This window comes from Podarcis melisellensis (genome assembly GCF_964234715.1).
Source record: "Podarcis melisellensis genome assembly, chromosome: 1".
Classification (NCBI taxonomy): Eukaryota; Metazoa; Chordata; class Lepidosauria; order Squamata; family Lacertidae; genus Podarcis; species Podarcis melisellensis.
Genome location: NC_138528.1, coordinates 128,035,216 through 128,053,498, shown reverse-complemented (window position 1 = coordinate 128,053,498; position 18,283 = coordinate 128,035,216). Strand labels below are relative to the sequence as shown.

At 45.5% G+C, this 18,283-nt stretch overlaps 1 protein-coding gene across 1 annotated transcript in view; it reads left to right on the top strand.

Annotated features, from left to right (window-relative positions):
* The window catches only part of KLF7 (KLF transcription factor 7), an 81,945-nt gene extending 65,016 nt beyond the window's left edge, over positions 1-16,929 (top strand). The window contains exons 4-5 of the mRNA XM_081898555.1: positions 3,180-3,303; positions 16,803-16,929. Of these exons, the coding sequence (XP_081754681.1) occupies positions 3,180-3,303; positions 16,803-16,854 (176 nt within the window). The 3' untranslated portion in view covers positions 16,855-16,929. The remainder of the gene's footprint in view (positions 1-3,179; positions 3,304-16,802) is intronic.
* The last annotated feature ends 1,354 nt before the right edge of the window (positions 16,930-18,283 follow it).

Below are 18,283 nucleotides of genomic sequence, written 5' to 3'. Positions count from 1 at the left end.
GGGTCTTTTCCAGGGAGTCTTCTCTGGTGGCCAAAGTATTGGAGCCTCAGCTTCAGGATCTGTCCTTCCAGTGAGCACTCAGGGCTGAATTCCTTAAGAATGGATACGTTTGATCTTCTTGCAGTCCATGGGACTCTCAAGAGTCTCCTCCAGCACCATAATTCAAAAGCATAAATTCTTTGGCGATCAGCCTTCTTGATGGTCCAGCTCTCACTTCCATACATCACTACTGGGATGCAAAATGGAACAGGGTTCCTGCATCTTTACCTGTTGTGTGGAAGGGTGAGGATTTCAGCGGGTGTAGCTGGAGTCACAAGCTACACCTGCTGAAATCCCCTCGTCCCCCATAACTTTAAAGGCACAGGAACCTCTTCGCATGATCCGGCAACCCTGCTTTCTCATTTATTGCCTTGAGAGACGAGATCACTTGACTGATGGGCTGGTGGATCAATGGGTTTTTGGCTTTGCTACACCTGCTTCAATTTTGTATAGAGTTTCCTTTCTGCATTGCTCTGCCTTTCAGTTTTAGATCACTCTCTCCCCCTTTCATTTGGAAACCCATCTGAGCTGAGGATAAAAGGCTCTGGTTGCTGAACTGTAGGAGATATCTCTGCCCATTCTCTTCATCTGCCTGTGCCAGATTTCCACTTTATCTTTGGAGTAGCAGAGCCTAGCTTGCAATCAGTAATGTTTAGTAAATGACTAACCACAGAGAAGCCTCTCTCTTTTTGCCTTCCTTGAGGCCTGATGAGAGATGCTTGTGTTAGCTTCATTATAATTGGGGGGCTTAAACTGGAAATTAATTTGGGCCTGTTTCTCCCGTCTTCATTTGCCCACTCCTTGAACATGTGGTTTCTCTTAGATTTGGGCTACAAAGCAATCAGATCTCCCATTTCTCTCCTTGCTCTTGCTAATAATAAATAACACAGAAGACACATCAGTGTTTAGGATTCAAGAAGCTTGTCACTTGAAGGCAGTGGCTGTGAATGAGCTTTAAAGGGCATCTTTAAGGTGATTTCCAGTATTTAAAAAATATTTTCCTCTTCCCTGGTGCTGACAGTTCCTTATTAAGGAAGCAACAATGAAGACTGTTCTTTTACTGTGTACTCTCTTTTGCTATTGGGCCCACCTTTGTTCTTGCTGAGCTGCATACTGAATGTATAGCTGCGCATTGAATACTGTGTGTGTTTGGTTTCAATATGAGGATTCTTTCTCATGTTAAAATACGCAGATATTGGAGCCGTCCACTGTCTGCAGCTAGGTGCTGTCTGAATGACAACTAGATTGGAGAGAGGAGACCTAAGCTGAAAGGATTCTGTACCATTCGCTGGTCGTCCTCCCTCTGGTTTGGATTAACACCATCTTTCAAAGAGCAGAAAGCTTTGTCAGTTGTGATGGTGACAAGCACATTGGCAGACTTTTGCAAGAGAAGGGGAGCAAACATGAAATGACAGTATCTCTCTTAAATACCTCTGTGGTGCACCTGGTTTCATCCCACAGAAGAAGCATCATTGCCTGCTGTTAAAAACATTTGCTTCTGTTGCAAATCAGGTCTCATTTACCGTATTTTTCGCTCTATAGGATGCACTGGACCATAGGACACACGTTGTTTTAGAGGGGGAGAACAAGGGGAATTTTTTTTCCCCCTCTCTGCTCAGCGCCGCTTCAGTGAAGCGGCAGGAGAAACAGAGCCCCTTCCAGGGGCGTTGCGCAGCTCTCCCTCTCTGCTGAAGCCGGGAGAGTCTTGCTCTTGTGGCTTCAGCGAAAGGAACCCGAAGGCTGCGGAGCGCAGCGGGAACTTGCACTGTGCTCCGAAGGCTTCAGGCAGCTATCCCTGAAGCCTGGAGAGCGAGAGGGGTCGGTGCGCACTGAAAGCAATGTGAAGCCTCTGGAGCGCAGGGGGAGCGCCCCCTCTGCACTTTGGAGGCTTCGCATTGCTATCGCTGAAGCCAAGGAGCCTGCATTCGCTCCATAGGACGCACACACATTTCCCCTTAATTTTTGGAGCGGGAAAAGTGTGTCCTACGGAGCGAAAAATACGGTAGCTAGGGTTAAAACATAAGTGAACCATCACCTAGCACCAATTCACACATACATATTTCGAACCTAGACCTAAACTACTAGAAGAATGCAACTTTCATGTGTGAATGGGCCCATCCAGAATAGATGAAACTGGGCTGTTGTTCAGATTTTATTTTATTTTATTATAAAAAAGAAGAAGAAATCAGTTACAGTGCTAATCATTGAAAATAGAACCAGTGCTTCCTGTAGTAAATGAGCCACTTTCATAAGAGTTTCACAGTCTCAGATGTCAAAGGCATCTTTAAGGGTCTGCCACAGAATATCTTGGTTCCTGCACTAGTTTCTTATTACAGGCCTATTTATACATGGGATATCTTCTGAGGCACTGTGCATTTAAGTGAAATTGTGTATATTGGGAACGCCATTGAAAAAGCCCTCAAATACCCTCTAAACTTCTGGAAGCCCTTGAAAAACCCTTAAAAAAAACACCAAAAAAAATCCGCCAAACTCCACCACAATCTTGCCCCCGCCCCCAATCCCTTGATTCCAGAAGGAGAGATGATATCAGGAGGGCTTGGAAATTGAAATCTCCTTCTTTGTTCGGGGTACATAGACAACTTGGAGAGGCCATGATGCTCTGGCAGCAATACAACCCTCCTCTTTAGCGTGTAAAATGTTGGTGACCACACACTCCAGCTTTTGGTTGACACTGACTATTAAGTTGTGGGTGAACATATCAGACGACACAGTGATTCTTCAAACAGCTCTTGTTTATTCACAGGCCAGAACAGAACAGTGGCGTAGCGTGGGTTGTCAGCACCCGGGGCAATGCAAGTAATTTGCGCCCCCTAACCTGTGGATTTGCACCCCCTAACCCTAACCCTCAGATGTTTCGCCCGGTGCGCCCGGCCCCCCCTGCACCCCCCACGCTACGCCACTGGAACAGAACTGAACAGAAGGGCTCAGCCAGCCTGCTTATATAGAGCTCCAGTACAACGTAACTGTAACAACTTTCTGTAACTATCCAATCACTGAACGTCACTTTCGATCCCTTATTTGCATATGTGGACCTGAACTGTCTACAGTATCCCCCTGCTGGCCCAGGGTGAGAACTTCAGTACATAACACTGACAAAACTTCTTCCGTCTTCTTTGCAGGTGAGAAGCCTTACAAGTGTTCGTGGGAAGGGTGTGAGTGGCGTTTTGCACGAAGCGACGAGCTCACGCGACACTACAGGAAACACACGGGGGCGAAACCCTTCAAGTGCAACCACTGCGACAGGTAACTTGCATCCCACTTATTGGTTCAAGAGCTGCCCTCGAGGCAACTTGGAGGAAAATCTTTTTTTTAAAAAAGAAACGTTTAATGCAACAATGGCTGCTTATTTTGGAGGAAGGGGAATCGGTCACACAAGAGCCCCCGTGATTGAGCTATAGGGTTACCTTTCAGCCATGCATCTCCAAACATTTCAAGGTTGATTCCACTTCCTTGGACGGAAAGGAAAACAGGCCCTGCCCAGTAAGCAAACAAGGTTTCCAGTTCAGTGCCTGGAATCTCCAGTTAAAGCAGTCTCGGATATTAACAGCTGGAAAAATCTCTCTTCCGGAGACCTTCAAAAGTTGCTTCCAATCAGCTCAGACAATACTGGTGGGGCTTGGCTTGTTCGTTGCTGATACATTAACAGAGTGCGCATTTCAAAAGCCCATAATTCTGTTGCAGATATAAATATTTTACTCGCGCAGATGTGAATATTTTATTTCTTTCCCTATTAAGCAAGACTGGCTTACCCCACTGGGTAGGGTGGGTATTTGTCCGGAGTCCAAGGAAGTGGAGCACGCTTTCATTTACAGGAATTGCATGCTAGGAAATCTCTTGGTATTTGCACCAGACCATCAGCAAAATGCACAGGTACAGATGAAATGCTATGGTGCCGGCCGGCCCTCTTTCATAAACAAACAAGGATGTTTGGTGAGGGCGGCTGTGTGTGGTTTTTCCCCTTTCCCCTTCCTCCTTCATGTCTAAAGCTGGAGCCTGGGGTAATATTTGCAAAAGAACGCATATGCTGTAAGGGAAATGAAACTTTCCCCCGTCTTCCTCTCTGCTTGCTATCGCTTGACATCCTTTTCTTCCCAGCTCAGATAGCTTCCATTATGAGAGACAGACTGGAAGCAAAAACAAACAAAAAAAGGGAGCAGTGGGAGGAAAGGGGAGATATTGGGAGGGGAGCTGGCCTTCACCCCCAATCTGAGCACATCTTTTGTTTAAAAACACTCTGTGAGTTGCGCAGGCTTGTTGGTTGTTTGAATTTGTTACCTGCCCTCCACTGCAAGGTTCCAAATTGGCCGCTTGCCCGGTCACGGGGCGGGCGACAGTTGCGTGTCGAGGTACCCAGGGCCACCCCAACAACTCACACATCACACAGAATTTTTGTTTAAGGTTTTTAGCATAATTTTGGCCACAGCTTTATTAAAATACAAAAATGTGAGTGGTTGCTTAGGCATTGGTGGCGACTCTCTGCCCCCACCATGGGGGACAGACTGACATTCCACACGATGCGAAAGTCAGAAGAGGGGAATACACTTGGGGGTAGCGACGGAGCAGGGAAGCTGCCCTCAGCCCTCCCCAAATGCAACCAGGGGCTCTTGCAATGGCCCGAGCCCCCTTGACAGAGTGGACAAGCAATAGTTAGCTGCTGATTTCTTTAACGGAATTCCTTGCAGCAGCAGCATTAGAGGGGCAGGCACAGCCAATCCATGCCCCTCAACCAACCAAACCATAAGCCAATGCCTAACTGCAACCTTACAAGTTGTGACGATTTGCTATGCAGTAGGCAAAAGCCAAATGGCCCCAGCCAATCAGCCAGATGGACAAAATTCCTACCGGGCCCCTGCTCCAAGAGCAGATGACCCCATGACAGGCATAGCAAGGTCAAAGCGAACACCCCTAATTCTAGGGAGGGGCGGGGACAGGCAATCCGATGCACGGGCGAAAAGAGGAAGCCCTAGCCTCGTGCAAGGAGTTTTAGCATTTCTGGCTGTCAATCAATAAATGCCAACATTAACTTCTTCCCAACAACAAGTGAAGCCCCAATTGCATCAGTGGCCAACCATCAATTAGCCCGCCCCCAACTTTGGAGTGTCTTGGCAGTCCCCACCGCAACACGTGCCTCCGTGAAGGAGAACACACTTTGTGGCTCGTCGCACCAAAATCCTACCGCTGGGAAGCAACACCGCAGCTAGGCGATCGTCCGTTGGGGAATTCCTAGGCCGGCCACTGGGCTTGCCCACCATCTGTTTATTTGAATCCTAGACAACCCGGCCAGGTGGGCGGGGCTTGAGACCCGATAAAGACCAGGTGCCGTTGGACAAAGAACCATTTCAGGGAACCTACATTCAATGAAACACATTAAATAACCTTAAAACCAAAATTAAAGTACAAAGTTTATTACTGCACAGAAACGGGGAAGGAACAGTCCAGTCTTAAATAACTCGGCTGCTCCCCAAAGCCTGCGCAAAGAAGTGTATCTTGGCTACCTGGAGGGGGGGGGGAATATGGCGATTGTGCCAGGAGCAACTCTGAGGAGAGGGAGGTCCATAATTGAGGGCCACCAGACAGAACAAACATGGTTCCCCTGATAGGGTCTTTGGAGAGTCAGCAAAGAAAAAAAAGAAAAAGGCGGGAGGGAGGGAGGGAAGGAGGGAGGGAGGGAGGGAGAGAGAGAGAGAGAGAGAGAGAGAGAGAGAGAGAGAGAGAGAGAGAGAGAGAGAGGAAGAAAGGAAGGAAGGAAGGAAGGAAGGAAGGAAGGAAGGAAGGAAGGAAGGAAGGAAGGAAGGAAGGAAGGAAGGAAGAAGCCAAGCCTCTAAACAGTGTTAAGATAAGTCAATTTAATTAGGCATCTAAGGACGTGGGTGGTGCTGTTGGTTAAACCACAGAGCATAGGACTTGCCGATCAGAAGGTCGGCAGTTCAAATCCCCGCCATGGGGTGAGCTCCCGTTGCTTGGTGCCAGCTTCTGCCAACCTAGCAGTTCGAAAGCACATCAAAGTGCAAGTAGATAAATAGATAGCGCTCCAGCGGGAAGGTAAACAGCATTTCCGTGTGCTGCTCTGGTTCGCCAGAAGCAGCTTAGTCATGCTGGCCACATGACCCTGAAGCTGTACGCCGGCTCCCTTGGCCAATAAAGCCAGATGAGCACCGCAACCCCAGAGTCGGTCACGACTGGACCTAAAGGTCAGGGGTCCCTTTACCCTTTACCTTTTAAGAGGGCTATAGGTTTTGGTTTTCATGCTCCTCAAGGGCCCAGCTATCCTTTTATCCAGTTCACTAGCACAGATGTGGCAACCACTGGCTGCGCATAGTCATGTGGGGAGACACAGGCTTGGACACGGATGATTTTACAATATAACCTTCTAATTCATGCCAGTGTCCTTGTTCTTATACTTGCAATTGCCTGCAAGGGTGTTCCCCCCCCCCCCCCCCGTTTTTGTTTGAAAAGAACAATAAAAATACATTGAAGAAGAAAAGAGCAAACCACATTTCAAACTATTTTGCATAAAATTATTTATATCGCCATTCGCAATCACAAAAATAAAAGCAGGAATGGAAACAAATCTAAGCCATTAATGCAAAATAACGGCTTGAAGAACGTAAAGCATGCCTAAATTGAATAGTTAAGTCACAAAGCATCCGCATCTAATAAATAAAATGTAAAAAATAAAACACAACAGAGAGGACTGCAGGAATATTGGGCTTATGAAGATTTCTGTAGCCGCCACAGCCTTAAAGGAAGCACAGCTAAAAATGCACTTTCAAGCTATTTAGCCTTCTTACAGTGTATTTATATAAAGGCAAATAACTGCAGAGTCACTTTTTACCTTTATAGGCAGCTGTTATTTGTGGTTGCCTTTTACGCTCAGTTTTCTTAGAAGTTATGGAGCTCTTGGTTACTTTTGAAAACCTGCTGTAAGATTTAACAGAACTTACAGACTGGAATACTTGGCTCAGTGTACTTTTTTTTTAAAAAAAAAATATTTATTAAAGTTTCAAAAAGATTACAAAAAGAAAAAAAGAAAAACAGAAAATACAAAATACAGAAAAAGTAAAAACAATTTTAAAAAATTCCATCTTTCCATGTCTTGTCTTTCATTTACTTGTTTCCTTGACCTCCTCACACCTCCCTTTTTTGTATTCTAGTTCAATTAATTATTTCAGCAAATCCTTTCCATTCTTGTTTTTATCTTATTAATTTGTCTTAATATATTGTAACTTTACATTCTGGCCTATTAACAATCCATTCTTCCTTAACCCTATATAGCATTATTGCAAAAACCATGTTACATCATTCCAACATCCTTTTAGCATTCCTTAATTTTACAGTGTTTCTGTAGATAGTCTTTAAATTTCTTCCACTCTTCTTCTACCGACTCTTCTCCCTGGTCTCGGATTCTGCCAGTCATTTCCGCCAGTTCCATATCATCCTAGTGTACTTTAGAGTGACTATCTGACTGTTAGCATAGCATTGGCAAAATAAAATCAGACTTCCCAGTAATAAAACCGAATAGCACTCTCATTGCCAAGCAGTAAACCACCTAAATCGAGAGACTGGCCATGCGCAGTCTAAAGCTGAGATCTTGCCGAGGCAATAATCAAATAATATCTTACATCTGGCCATGCCATCTTCTGAAATCCTATTTATATATGTAACTTTGAGAGCAGGTTTTGGGAAATTACCCGTCCTTTTAAAGCAGCCCTCAAGACTTCTGTTGCAATAAGGAAATGCTTTTAATACAATCAAATCTCTCTTTGGTTCCTGGACACATTTAGATTGCTGGGGTTCACGTATAGAGAAGAGGACGTAAACAGATACCTGCTCTCTCACAGGGGAATAAATATTATCATTTTTCACATTCTGTCTGTTGGCTGCGCCCATTCATCCCACCAAGTTATATAATAATAATAATTTATTATTTAAACCCCGCCCATCTGGCTGAGTTTCCCCAGCCACTCTGGGCAGCTCCCAATCAAGTATTAATAATAATAATAATAATAATAATAATAATATCTTTATTGTCATTATTAAAAACAATACAGCGTTAAATATTAAAAACATCCCTGAACAGGGCTGCCTTCAGATGTCTTTTAAAGATAGGATAGCTGCTTATTTCCTTCACATCTGAAGGGAGGGTGTTCCACAGGGTGGGCGCCACTACTGAGAAGGCCCTCTGTCTGGTTCCCTGTAACCTCACTTCTCGCAATGAGGGAGTGGCCAGAAGGCGCTTGGCGCTGGATCTCAGTGTCCGGGCAAAACGATGGGGGTGGAGACGCTCCTTCAGGTATACAGGACTGAGGCCGTTTAGGGCTTTAAAGGTCAGCACCAACACTTTGAATTGTGCTCAGAAATGTACTGGGAGCCAATGTAGGTCTTTCAAGACCGGTGTTGTGTGGTCTCGGCGGCCACTCTCAGTCACCAGTCTAGCTGCTGCATTCTGGATTGGTTGTAGTTTCCAGGTCACCTTCAAAGGTAGCCCCACGTAGAGCGCATTGCAGTAGTCCAAGCGGGAGATAACTAGAGCATGCACCACTGTGGTGAGACAGTCCGCAGGCAGGTAGGGTCTTAGCCTGCGTACCAGATGGAGCTGATAAACAGCTGCCCTGGACACAGAATTAACCTGGGCCTCCATGGACAGCTGTGAGTCCAAAATGACTCCCAGGTTGCGCACCTGGTCCTTCAGGGGCACAGTTACCCCATTCAGAACCAGGGAATCCCCCACACCCGCCCGCCCCCTGTCTCCCAAAAACAGTACTTATGTCTTGTCAGGATTCAACCTCAATCTGTTAGCCACCATCCATCCTCCAACCGCCTCCAGGCACTCACACAGGACCTTCACCGCCTTCACTGGTTCTGATTTAAAGGAGAGGTAGAGCTGAGTATCATCCGCATACTGATGAACACCCAGCCCAACCTCCCTGGTTTTTCCTCTGACATCGCTGCCTTCCTTTTTATTTCTGGACATTTGGCCGTGCTTTAGTTTGTTCAGAATGCGGGATAACATAACTTAGAGGGAGATCTCTGGAGTCTTGCCTTTTCTATGCATTCCTTTTGTCAACTGAAAGAAGATGTGTTCTCTTTTCTTTATTGGCAGTGGGAGACTCCTTAAACAATTGTTGTTCTATTGTTGTCACTGGAACTAGCTTAGTTCTTCGCAGTTGAGGGAATTGTCTTCTTGGAGTGAGACCACTGCTTTCTTGTAATCTTTAAGGAGAAGTTGACAAGTTTCTGACCTTGGGCTGAAGCCGTTCGTTTCATTTCAGCGTTGCATTTCATGCTCTACAGCAGTTTTAACTCCCTTTCCCCCAACCTTAGTTATTTATCTTGGTTAGAGCTGTGCGCAAACGGCCCTTAAAAACCACCTGCCCTATTTGTGGGCAGAGAAATTGGGAGGAACCGTTTCACAAGATCTCCCCAGGGGCAGGAAGAATTTTCCAATGGTTTCTCAGGGGTGAGGCTCATCATTAGCAGCGGAAGTAGCAGAACCAACACGGTCCTTTGCCCCTAAGAGTGTGTACAGCTTGCAGCAGCAGCCTGTCCATCATTTAGCATCATCTAACTAGCATTGGGTGATGCTGTGGGTTAAACCACAGAGCCTAGGACTTGCCAATCAGAAGGTCAGTGGTTCAAATCCCCGCAACGGGGTGAGCTCCCATTGCTTGATCCCTGCTCCTGCCAACAAAGCAGTTCGAAAGCACGTCAAAGTGCAAGTAGATAAATAGGTACCACTCCAGCGGGAAGGTAAACGGCGTTTCCGTGTGCTGCTCTGGTTCGCCAGAAGCGGCTTAGTCATGCTGGCCACATGACCCAGAAGCTGAACGCAGGCTCCCTCGGCCAATAAAGCGAGATGAGCGCCGCAACCCCAGAGTCGGTCACGACTGGACCTAATGGTCAGGGGTCCATTTACCTTTACCTTAACTAGCATTGTTCCATGACATTGTGAAGGGGAAATGGTAGCCACACTACCAAAAACAACCAGAAAATGTTGGTAAAAATTCTTCAAAGTGGCGTCCTCCTAAGAGGGTGAGGGGAAATGCCTCATCTTTTCAGAAGAAAAGTGTTCTGATAAATTTCAGCTTGGCTCTTGTCGTAATATTATTCAGCCCAGGCTGGTGTCTCTGTTTTCTCCTGGCTTGTTTCCAAAGACAAACACAACTAGTCCTTCATGCCCAAGGCAGATACAGGGTTGTCTTTCCTGAGCAGAAGTCCTTCCATGGCTTGTGGCAAGTTGCATTTGAAACTGAGGGGACATGATACAGAACGGGTGTGTGAGTGAGCTTTCCACAGTTGCCTCGGGCTTGCCTAAAGTCGCTTTTTGGGTAGTGGTCTTTTTGGATTTGGGTGTCAGAAGTACTCAGCCTGATGTATGTGAGGGATGGGGGGAGTTGCTTCTGTCTCTCTCCCTTTTTCTTTCTCTTTCTCACCCACACACCACACCACACACACACACACTACAGTTTCAGTCTAGCTTCAGAGAGTAAGAGTGGAGGAGGTTTGCTTCAGCTCTGTGCTATAAGATTTTACAGCTGCTTTTTGAGTAAGTCGGCCTTGTGTTCTGCCTCAGGGTCCTGCTGCACTAGTTGTGCAGTACAGTGGTACCTCGGGATGCGAACAGGATCCGTTCCAGAGCCCCGTTCGCATCCTGAATGGAACGTAAGATGTGACTGCACGAGTCGCGTTTCGCCGCTTCCGCACATGTGTGTGACGTCATTTTGAGCATCTGCGCATGCGCGAGTGGCGAAACCCAGAAGTAACACTGTTACTTCCAGGTTGCCATGGAGCACAACCCAAAAGTGCTCAACCTGAAGCACATTCAACCCAAGGTATGAGTGTAATGGCTACAGGGAGCGCTGTAAAATCTCCACTTGGCCACAAAGTCGCCCTTTGAAGCTGGGCCAGCTACTCTCTTGGTCTAACCAAAGTCAAAGGGTTGCTGTGAGGATGAAATGGGAGGGATTCCAGGAATAGAGATCCTGTGCCCCCCCCCAAAAAAACAAGTTTTGGGACTGCATCTCCCATAATTCCAGATCTTTGGCCATGATAGCTGATGGGAACTGGAGTCCAACACCATCTGCAGAACCACAGGTTCCCCATTCCTGACACACACCACCCTCAAAAGACTGGAGATAAAAATGTAGTAGATTTTTTTGGGGGGGGGGTAGGAAACATTATGCAGCAAATGAACATCCAGCAGGTTAGTGTTCTGCACTTGTACTGGAGAGTCCGTGTCCTTGGGAGTTTTCCTCCTCATTGGAATATAGGTGTGCATCTTAATTGAACAGGCAGACAAAATATTTATTAATTTCATAAAATTTATACATGGCTTGATTGTGCATATATAAAACCACCTCTAAACCATTTACAAAAAAAAACTCCAGAAAACAATACATTTATCAATAAAATAGCAATAGTAATTTAAAACATTTAAGAAAATGCAAATCAACAATAAACTAAAGACAGATTAAACATGCATCAACATTTTAAATAGCGGTATCTGGGCAGGCTTGTCTAAGCAGAATGTTTTTAGCAGGCACTGAAAAGAGTATATACCAGGCATAGGCAAACCTGGCCCTCCAGATGTTTTAGGACTACAACTCCCATCATCCCCAGCTAACAGGACCAGTGGTCAGGGATGATGAGAGTTGTAGTCCCAAAACATCTGGAGTGCCGAGTTTGCCTATGCCTGGTATATAGCAAGTTGCCTGCCTGATATCAGTAGCCAGGGAGTTCCAGTGTGGAGGTGGCCACACTAAAATACTGATTTCTTATGTGGAATGGGTATTACGTGGCACTTGTAACAATGCCAGTTCACAGATCAAAGTGATTGAGTGGGTGTATATGGGCTCAGGTGATCTCACAGGTAAATTGGTCCCCAGTTGTTAAGTGCTTTGTATACTAATAGCAACACCCTGAACATTGCCCAGTAGCAAATCGGCAGCCAGTACAGATCTCTGAGCACAGGTGTTACAAGCTGACAAGGTCTTACTCCTCTCAGCAATCGTGCTGCACTGTTCTGGATCAAGCGCAAGGAAGCCCCACATAGAGCACATTGCAGTAATCCAGTCTATCACTAGGCTATCTCCAGTCCAGGAGCGGCCATAGCTGTCAAACCAATTGCAGTTGGCAAAAGGCGCTTCTAGCCACTGGGTCCAGAAGCACCCCAAACTGCGAACCCCAAACTTCAGGGGGAGTGCAACGCCATCCGGGGGGCGGGGGGCAGTTGACCAATTTATTGATTATGGGAAATACTCATATTCAAGCTCAGCTTGTTTTCTGACATCCATCTCTCCACCGCATCCAAGTAATGGCCTAAGACTTCATTGTCTCTGTTAAGTTGTGGGTGAACATATCAGACGACACAGCAATTCTTCAAACAGCTCTTGTTTATTCACAGGCCAGAACAGAACTGAACTGAAGGGTTCAGCCAGCCTGCTTATATAGAGCTCCACTAGAACGCAACTGTAACCACTTTCTGTAACTATCCAATCACTGAACGTCACTTTCGATCCCTTATTTGCATATGTGGACCTGAGTGAAAGCTATCTACAGTATCCCCTTCTGGCCCAGGGTGAGAACTTCAGTACATAACAGTCTCTCCTGATTCAGATGTGGTGGAGAAATAGTGCTGCGTGTTATCAGCACTCTTTAAGTAAACACTTGATCTCCAAATGCACAGGGGGTGAGAGGGTGTAAGGTAGAGAAACCTTGCCATATGGATAATCATACAGTGGTACCTCTAGTTGTGGACTTAATCCATTTTGGGGTGTCGTTCGCACCCCGAAAAGTTCACAACTAGAGCGCCTCTTCTGCGCATGTGCATGCGTGAAGCGTGCAGATCGCTTTTGCGCATGCGCAGGCGGCAAACCCAGAAGTAAACACTTCTGAGTTTGCCGCGTTCGTAAGCTGAAAGTCCGCAACAAGAGCGGAACACAACATGAGGTATTACTGTACATATTTTGTCACTCCCCCCCCCAAAAAAATGTTTTATTATCTGAGGGAATGAGAGTCTTGCTGCTTATCCAGAAACTTACTTCATTCAAACTGGCAAAATAGTAGTTCTTTTTATTTAATTGTCCCAGCTTGTGATTGTAACATTTGCTTTCATTACTCTTCTTCCTTCCCTATTCCCTGGAGTAAGCAGCAATAATCTCTTTTAAGCTCTCATTTGTGAGAGAAAATAAGTCTCTGATTAGCTGAATAAGGATGCTTTCATGAACCGACAACCTAGCAGATAAACGTCCTGTTTTTCTTTATATCCGCAAGGTGATGGCTCTTGTTTTAACCTCTTCCTCTCCACCCTGTTTTGATCAGCAGAAGTTTAATTGACATGTGACACTGGAAACTTAAATGGCACTTGGGGGCTCTATGTGGGCTTTCAGCCTTTTTGTTTAAACTACCTTGCCTTTGGGGCTAGAACCTGCTCATCCTGCTGCACCCAGAGACGAGAGGATGTTTTCAAACAAAAGAATTGTTAACTGTGAAGACCAAAAAGGGTCATTTTCTTTGTTGGTTTGCCTCTTCAAATACCTGAATAGGTTTTGGTGATCTTGGAAGAGGCAGACTGGCAGCATAGCCCACCATGGTAGGCTAAAATAAACCTCACTGGTTTGAGTTCCTTGGAAGAAGTGGCAAGGTATACAAATATAAAATGAAAATAATAAATTTCCACAAACAATGACATATGACCATGTGAAGATGAATGTGCGTCATCATTCTCTCCAGAATGTGGTTGCCGTCCTATACCAAGATGGAAGTCAAGGGATTCTAGGAATCCCACAAGTGTATTTTGTTTTTATTTTGTTTGTTTTTTAAGAAATATTTTTGAATGTATGTTTTTGTTTCTTTGTGTTTTTTATTATCTTTGGAAAATCAACAAAATGTGTTAAAACAACAACAACCCATTACAGAGGCAAGACACTGTGTCCATCACATCGCCTGAACGCTCTGCTTCTGGAGTTTTTCTTGCCCAGCACATGTTATTTCCCCAGAATTTTAACCTTTGAGTATGTAATACACACAAGCACACAATTTGTGTGCTGTGATTCTTCATAGCACTGCCTATTCCTAATGGAAGAAAGAGAATCCCACACAGCTTCCCCCACCCCAATTCACAATTCGTTGTTCCAGCTGCGTCTTGCATCTCAGGTGAGGCATATTGATGTAAGCTGGCAAAGTTTCATGCTGATTAGCAGCATCAGCATATGTACTGCAAATGGTGTGTGTGTGTGTGTGTGTGTGTGTGTGTTTTGGCAGCAGGGTTGAGAGGAAAGGGAGCAGAGGTGGACCCCAGAGGGGACTGAAAGAGAATCCCTTGGGTGTCCTTTCAATAAGCTGGCTACTAGCTTTCGCTAGGTATTTCTGTTGAAGTGCTCAGTAGGTCAGCTGCTGTATTGGAAGGAACACAGAAGCTGCATGGATTGTGGCACAGGGCTTGTGCTCAGCCAGTGTGTTCCGGGTCAAGCAGTTGAACTGCAAGCCAACCTTTGAGGTAGATGCTGCGTGGACCGCAATCTAATTTTCAGTTGTTCCTTACTGATCAAGGATCAGATGCAGGGCTGCAGGGGTTTAGCAAGCCTGGCATTCTTGTTGAAATCACACTGGTTTGCAGGGGACTGTACAGTGGTGCCTCGCAAGACGAAAAGAATCCGTTCCGCGAGTCTCTTCGTCTTGCGGTTTTTTCGTCTTGCGAAGCAAGCCCATTAGCGGATTAGCGCTATTAGTGGCCATTAGCGGCTTAGCGGATCAGCTGATAAGCGGCTTAGCGGATCAACTGTTAAGCGGCTTAGTGGCTTGGGGAAAAGGGGGGGGGAGGAAAAAAACCCTGCAGGAACTCACAAGACATTTTCGTCTTGCGAAGCAAGCCCATAGGAAATTCGTTTTGCGAAGCACCTCCAAAATGGAACACCCTTTCATCTAGCGGGTTTTCCGTCTTGCAAGGCATTCGTCTTGCGGGGCACCACTGTAATAGATTTGGACTGTTCCAAAGACCTACTTCCTACAGGGAAGTTTTTACTGGGAAATGGCGCCTTGTTGGAAATAAAGGTGTGGATCTACCTTTTTTAGGTTTCCTGAAATACAGCCTTATATGGGTCTATGAAAATGGATGAATGAGTATTAAATTCATAAGCACAGCAGGATTTTCCCCTTAAAAGAGAGCCAGTGTGGTGTAGTGGTTAAGAGCGGTGGACTCGTAATCTGGTGAACCGGGTTCGCTTCCCTGCTCCTCCACATGCAGCTGCTGGGTGACCTTGGGCCAGTCACACTTCTCTGAAGTCTCTCAGCCCCACTCACCTCACAGAGTGTTTGTTGTGGGGGAGGAAGGGGAAAAGGAGATTGTTAGCCGCTTTGAGGCTCCTTAAGGGGAGTGAAAGGCGGGATATCAAGTCCAAACTCTTTTTCTTCATATGAATCAGGTGTAGGGAAGCTCTGGACCCTCCAGATATTGCTGAACTACAACTCCCATAATCTCCTGCCTTTGGCTAGGGCTGATGGGAATTGTAGTTCAGAATCGTCGGGAGCGCCAAAGGTCTCCCCCACCCTATACAGTGGTGCCTTGCAACACAAAAAGAATCCGTTCTGCGAGTCTCTTCGTCTAGCGGTTTTTTCGTCTTGCGAAGCAAGCCCATTGATGGCTTAGCGGATTAGTGCTATTAGCGCTATTAGCAGCTTTTAGCGGCTTAGCGGATAAGCGGCTTAGCGGCTTAGAAAAAGGGGGGAGGAAAAAAACCCCACAGGAACTCGCAAGACATTTTCGTCTTGCGAAGCAAGCCCATAGGAAATTCATTTTGCGAAGCACCTCCAAAACGGAAAACTCTTTCATCTAGCAAGTTTTCCGTCTTGCGAGGCATTCGTCTTGCGGGGCACCACTGTATAAATATGACCAGCCTCTATTGAAAAATCAAATATGTTATTTCTTAGGAGTAAAGTTTAGCTCTAAAATGAGTGGTTTGTACCCACTATTAGGCACCTATTCAAAACTGCTGTTTGTTGTGGCATGGCTAATAGCTAGACTGTGTTGCTTTGTTGGGATTTTACAGACTGGGTTGTGGTGCATTGCTTCTCCTAGCCTTATTTGGTATGCTGCTGCTAATAGAAAATTCTAGCTACAGCGAGTTATTCTAGCACTTCAGTTATAACACAGCTTTGTTGCTTCCCGCCAGCAAAGGTGATGCACTTCCTGTTCTTGGAAAATGAAAGCATACTGGACTCCTGTTTACTGGCCTAATAAAAAGGTTGCACCTCTGGTGCTCTATGTTTTAATTATTATAACTATACAAAACATTAAAAACATATATAAAGGTGAAAAGGTAAAGGACCCCTGGATGGTTAATTCAACTATGAGGTGCAGCGGTCATCTCCACTTTGAGGCCAAAGGAGTTGGCGTATTTAGGACAAATTCAGCTTGTTACATCCCATATAATGAAATAACCCTTATATTCCTTTTCTCATAACTGTGTATATTTGTGAGTTGCAGAAAGACACCCACATCAAAACCCATAATTGGTGTTTTCTTTGCAAAGCCTGAGCTCAAGCATGCATGGAAGATTCACAGTCATACATTATTTCTAGAGTGTTCAACATGTACCAGGTGCTTTGCAAATTCTGCCTTTTTACGGAGCGGCTGTAAGCAGAGAGTTTTCCATCCCATTTGACGATGGTCTGGTATACAAAATCAGAAAAGTTTTCTATTGCCCAACCCTGATATATATATATATTTGTATTTATTTCTGCAGGTGTTTTTCAAGATCTGATCACCTTGCCCTCCATATGAAGAGGCACATCTAAATAATAGATCTCTCAGCATGGCCCAGATGCAGACAGACCTGAGCATCCTGGGGAGCTGCCTGTCTCCTGCTGCCTTTCAGAGGAAGAGAACTCGATCACCTGTATGCAAACCATGCACTAAATGCCGCCATGCACCCAGCTGTACTTAATTACATATGTGTCTTCTCTACACCTTGCCCAACTGGAAGGCAGATGACACCTGAGGAGGAGGAGGAGGAAAGGGGTGCGAGAAGATGTCAGCAAGACACGGATGGTGCTTACAGCACTTCAGGACCGTAGGATTTTTGTTCCCCGTTGATTGCCAATGGAAATGAAAGCAAACGGGAGAGGATTCCCTGCCGCAGTAAGAGAAGGAAATGTAACTTGCTTCTCGATGCAACTTGGATGATAGGGGATGGGGAACATGACTTTTGGAGTTGCGTATTTGTAGCACTAACTTTTCTTTTTAAATGGATTTTGGAGGGGAAACTAATGACCTAGACAAACCAAATCCCAGTTTGGTAGCCAAAACGTTAATGTCTTGGTTCCTTTCTGTTTTTGTTTTCGAGACTCCCTCATGTACAACGATGCATCCAGACTCCTCACAAACACTCTGACCTGCTCTGATTATGGTTCTTCTTTATAGAACTGAGCTGTCAAGATCCCTTCAAGTCAATACCCATGGCCTTAATTGGCAGTAGACTGTGCAGTGACACCTGGGACACGCCTACTTTTTCCGCTTGAGATGGTATAGACTTCGTCAAGGATGTTTTCTTTGGTTTTGGCTTTGCTTTTCGTTCCTTAAATTTTGTTATTGCACATCATGTGAACTAGGGGACTGTGAAAACTACTGATGTTACTTCACAGTGGTTGGCCAGCAATGTCCCTGAGCAGCACCACAGTATATCTTTGGAGCCTTCACCACATTGCCATAGTTCGGACTTCCTATTTAATTGCCTCATGAAAACTTGAACAACAGCTTCTCTAGAAGCTTTGAACCTTTTTCTCCATGTTCATCAGAACTCATTTACTCACCTGGATATCTGTCTTGGATTCTGTCACTCAGGCATGACTTCAGATTTTCCTTCTGCACTGTGGGGAGCACGCATGCTGCAACCCACGATGATTGGTTAGCAGCTCAGGCTGCTTTTGACCCTTTGACCTGGTCAAAAGCCTGGTTACTGATTTGTGTGTCTGGCACCTGCAAAAAGATATATTTTGGGTTGAGCAGATTTGTAGAAATACGATGATCATCATGAATGGAGAAGTGAGAACCTCTTTCGGTTAAAATAACCCCACGCAGCATTTTTGCTCTGAAGATGAAACCTACTTAAGGTTCTCCTTTGCCATTTATCAAGGTGATGTGACTTCCCCACTCTCCTGACATGATAAGGTTAAATGAAAGGGATTGGCTTTTTGGTGAGCACTGACTTTCTACCAAATGACAAGC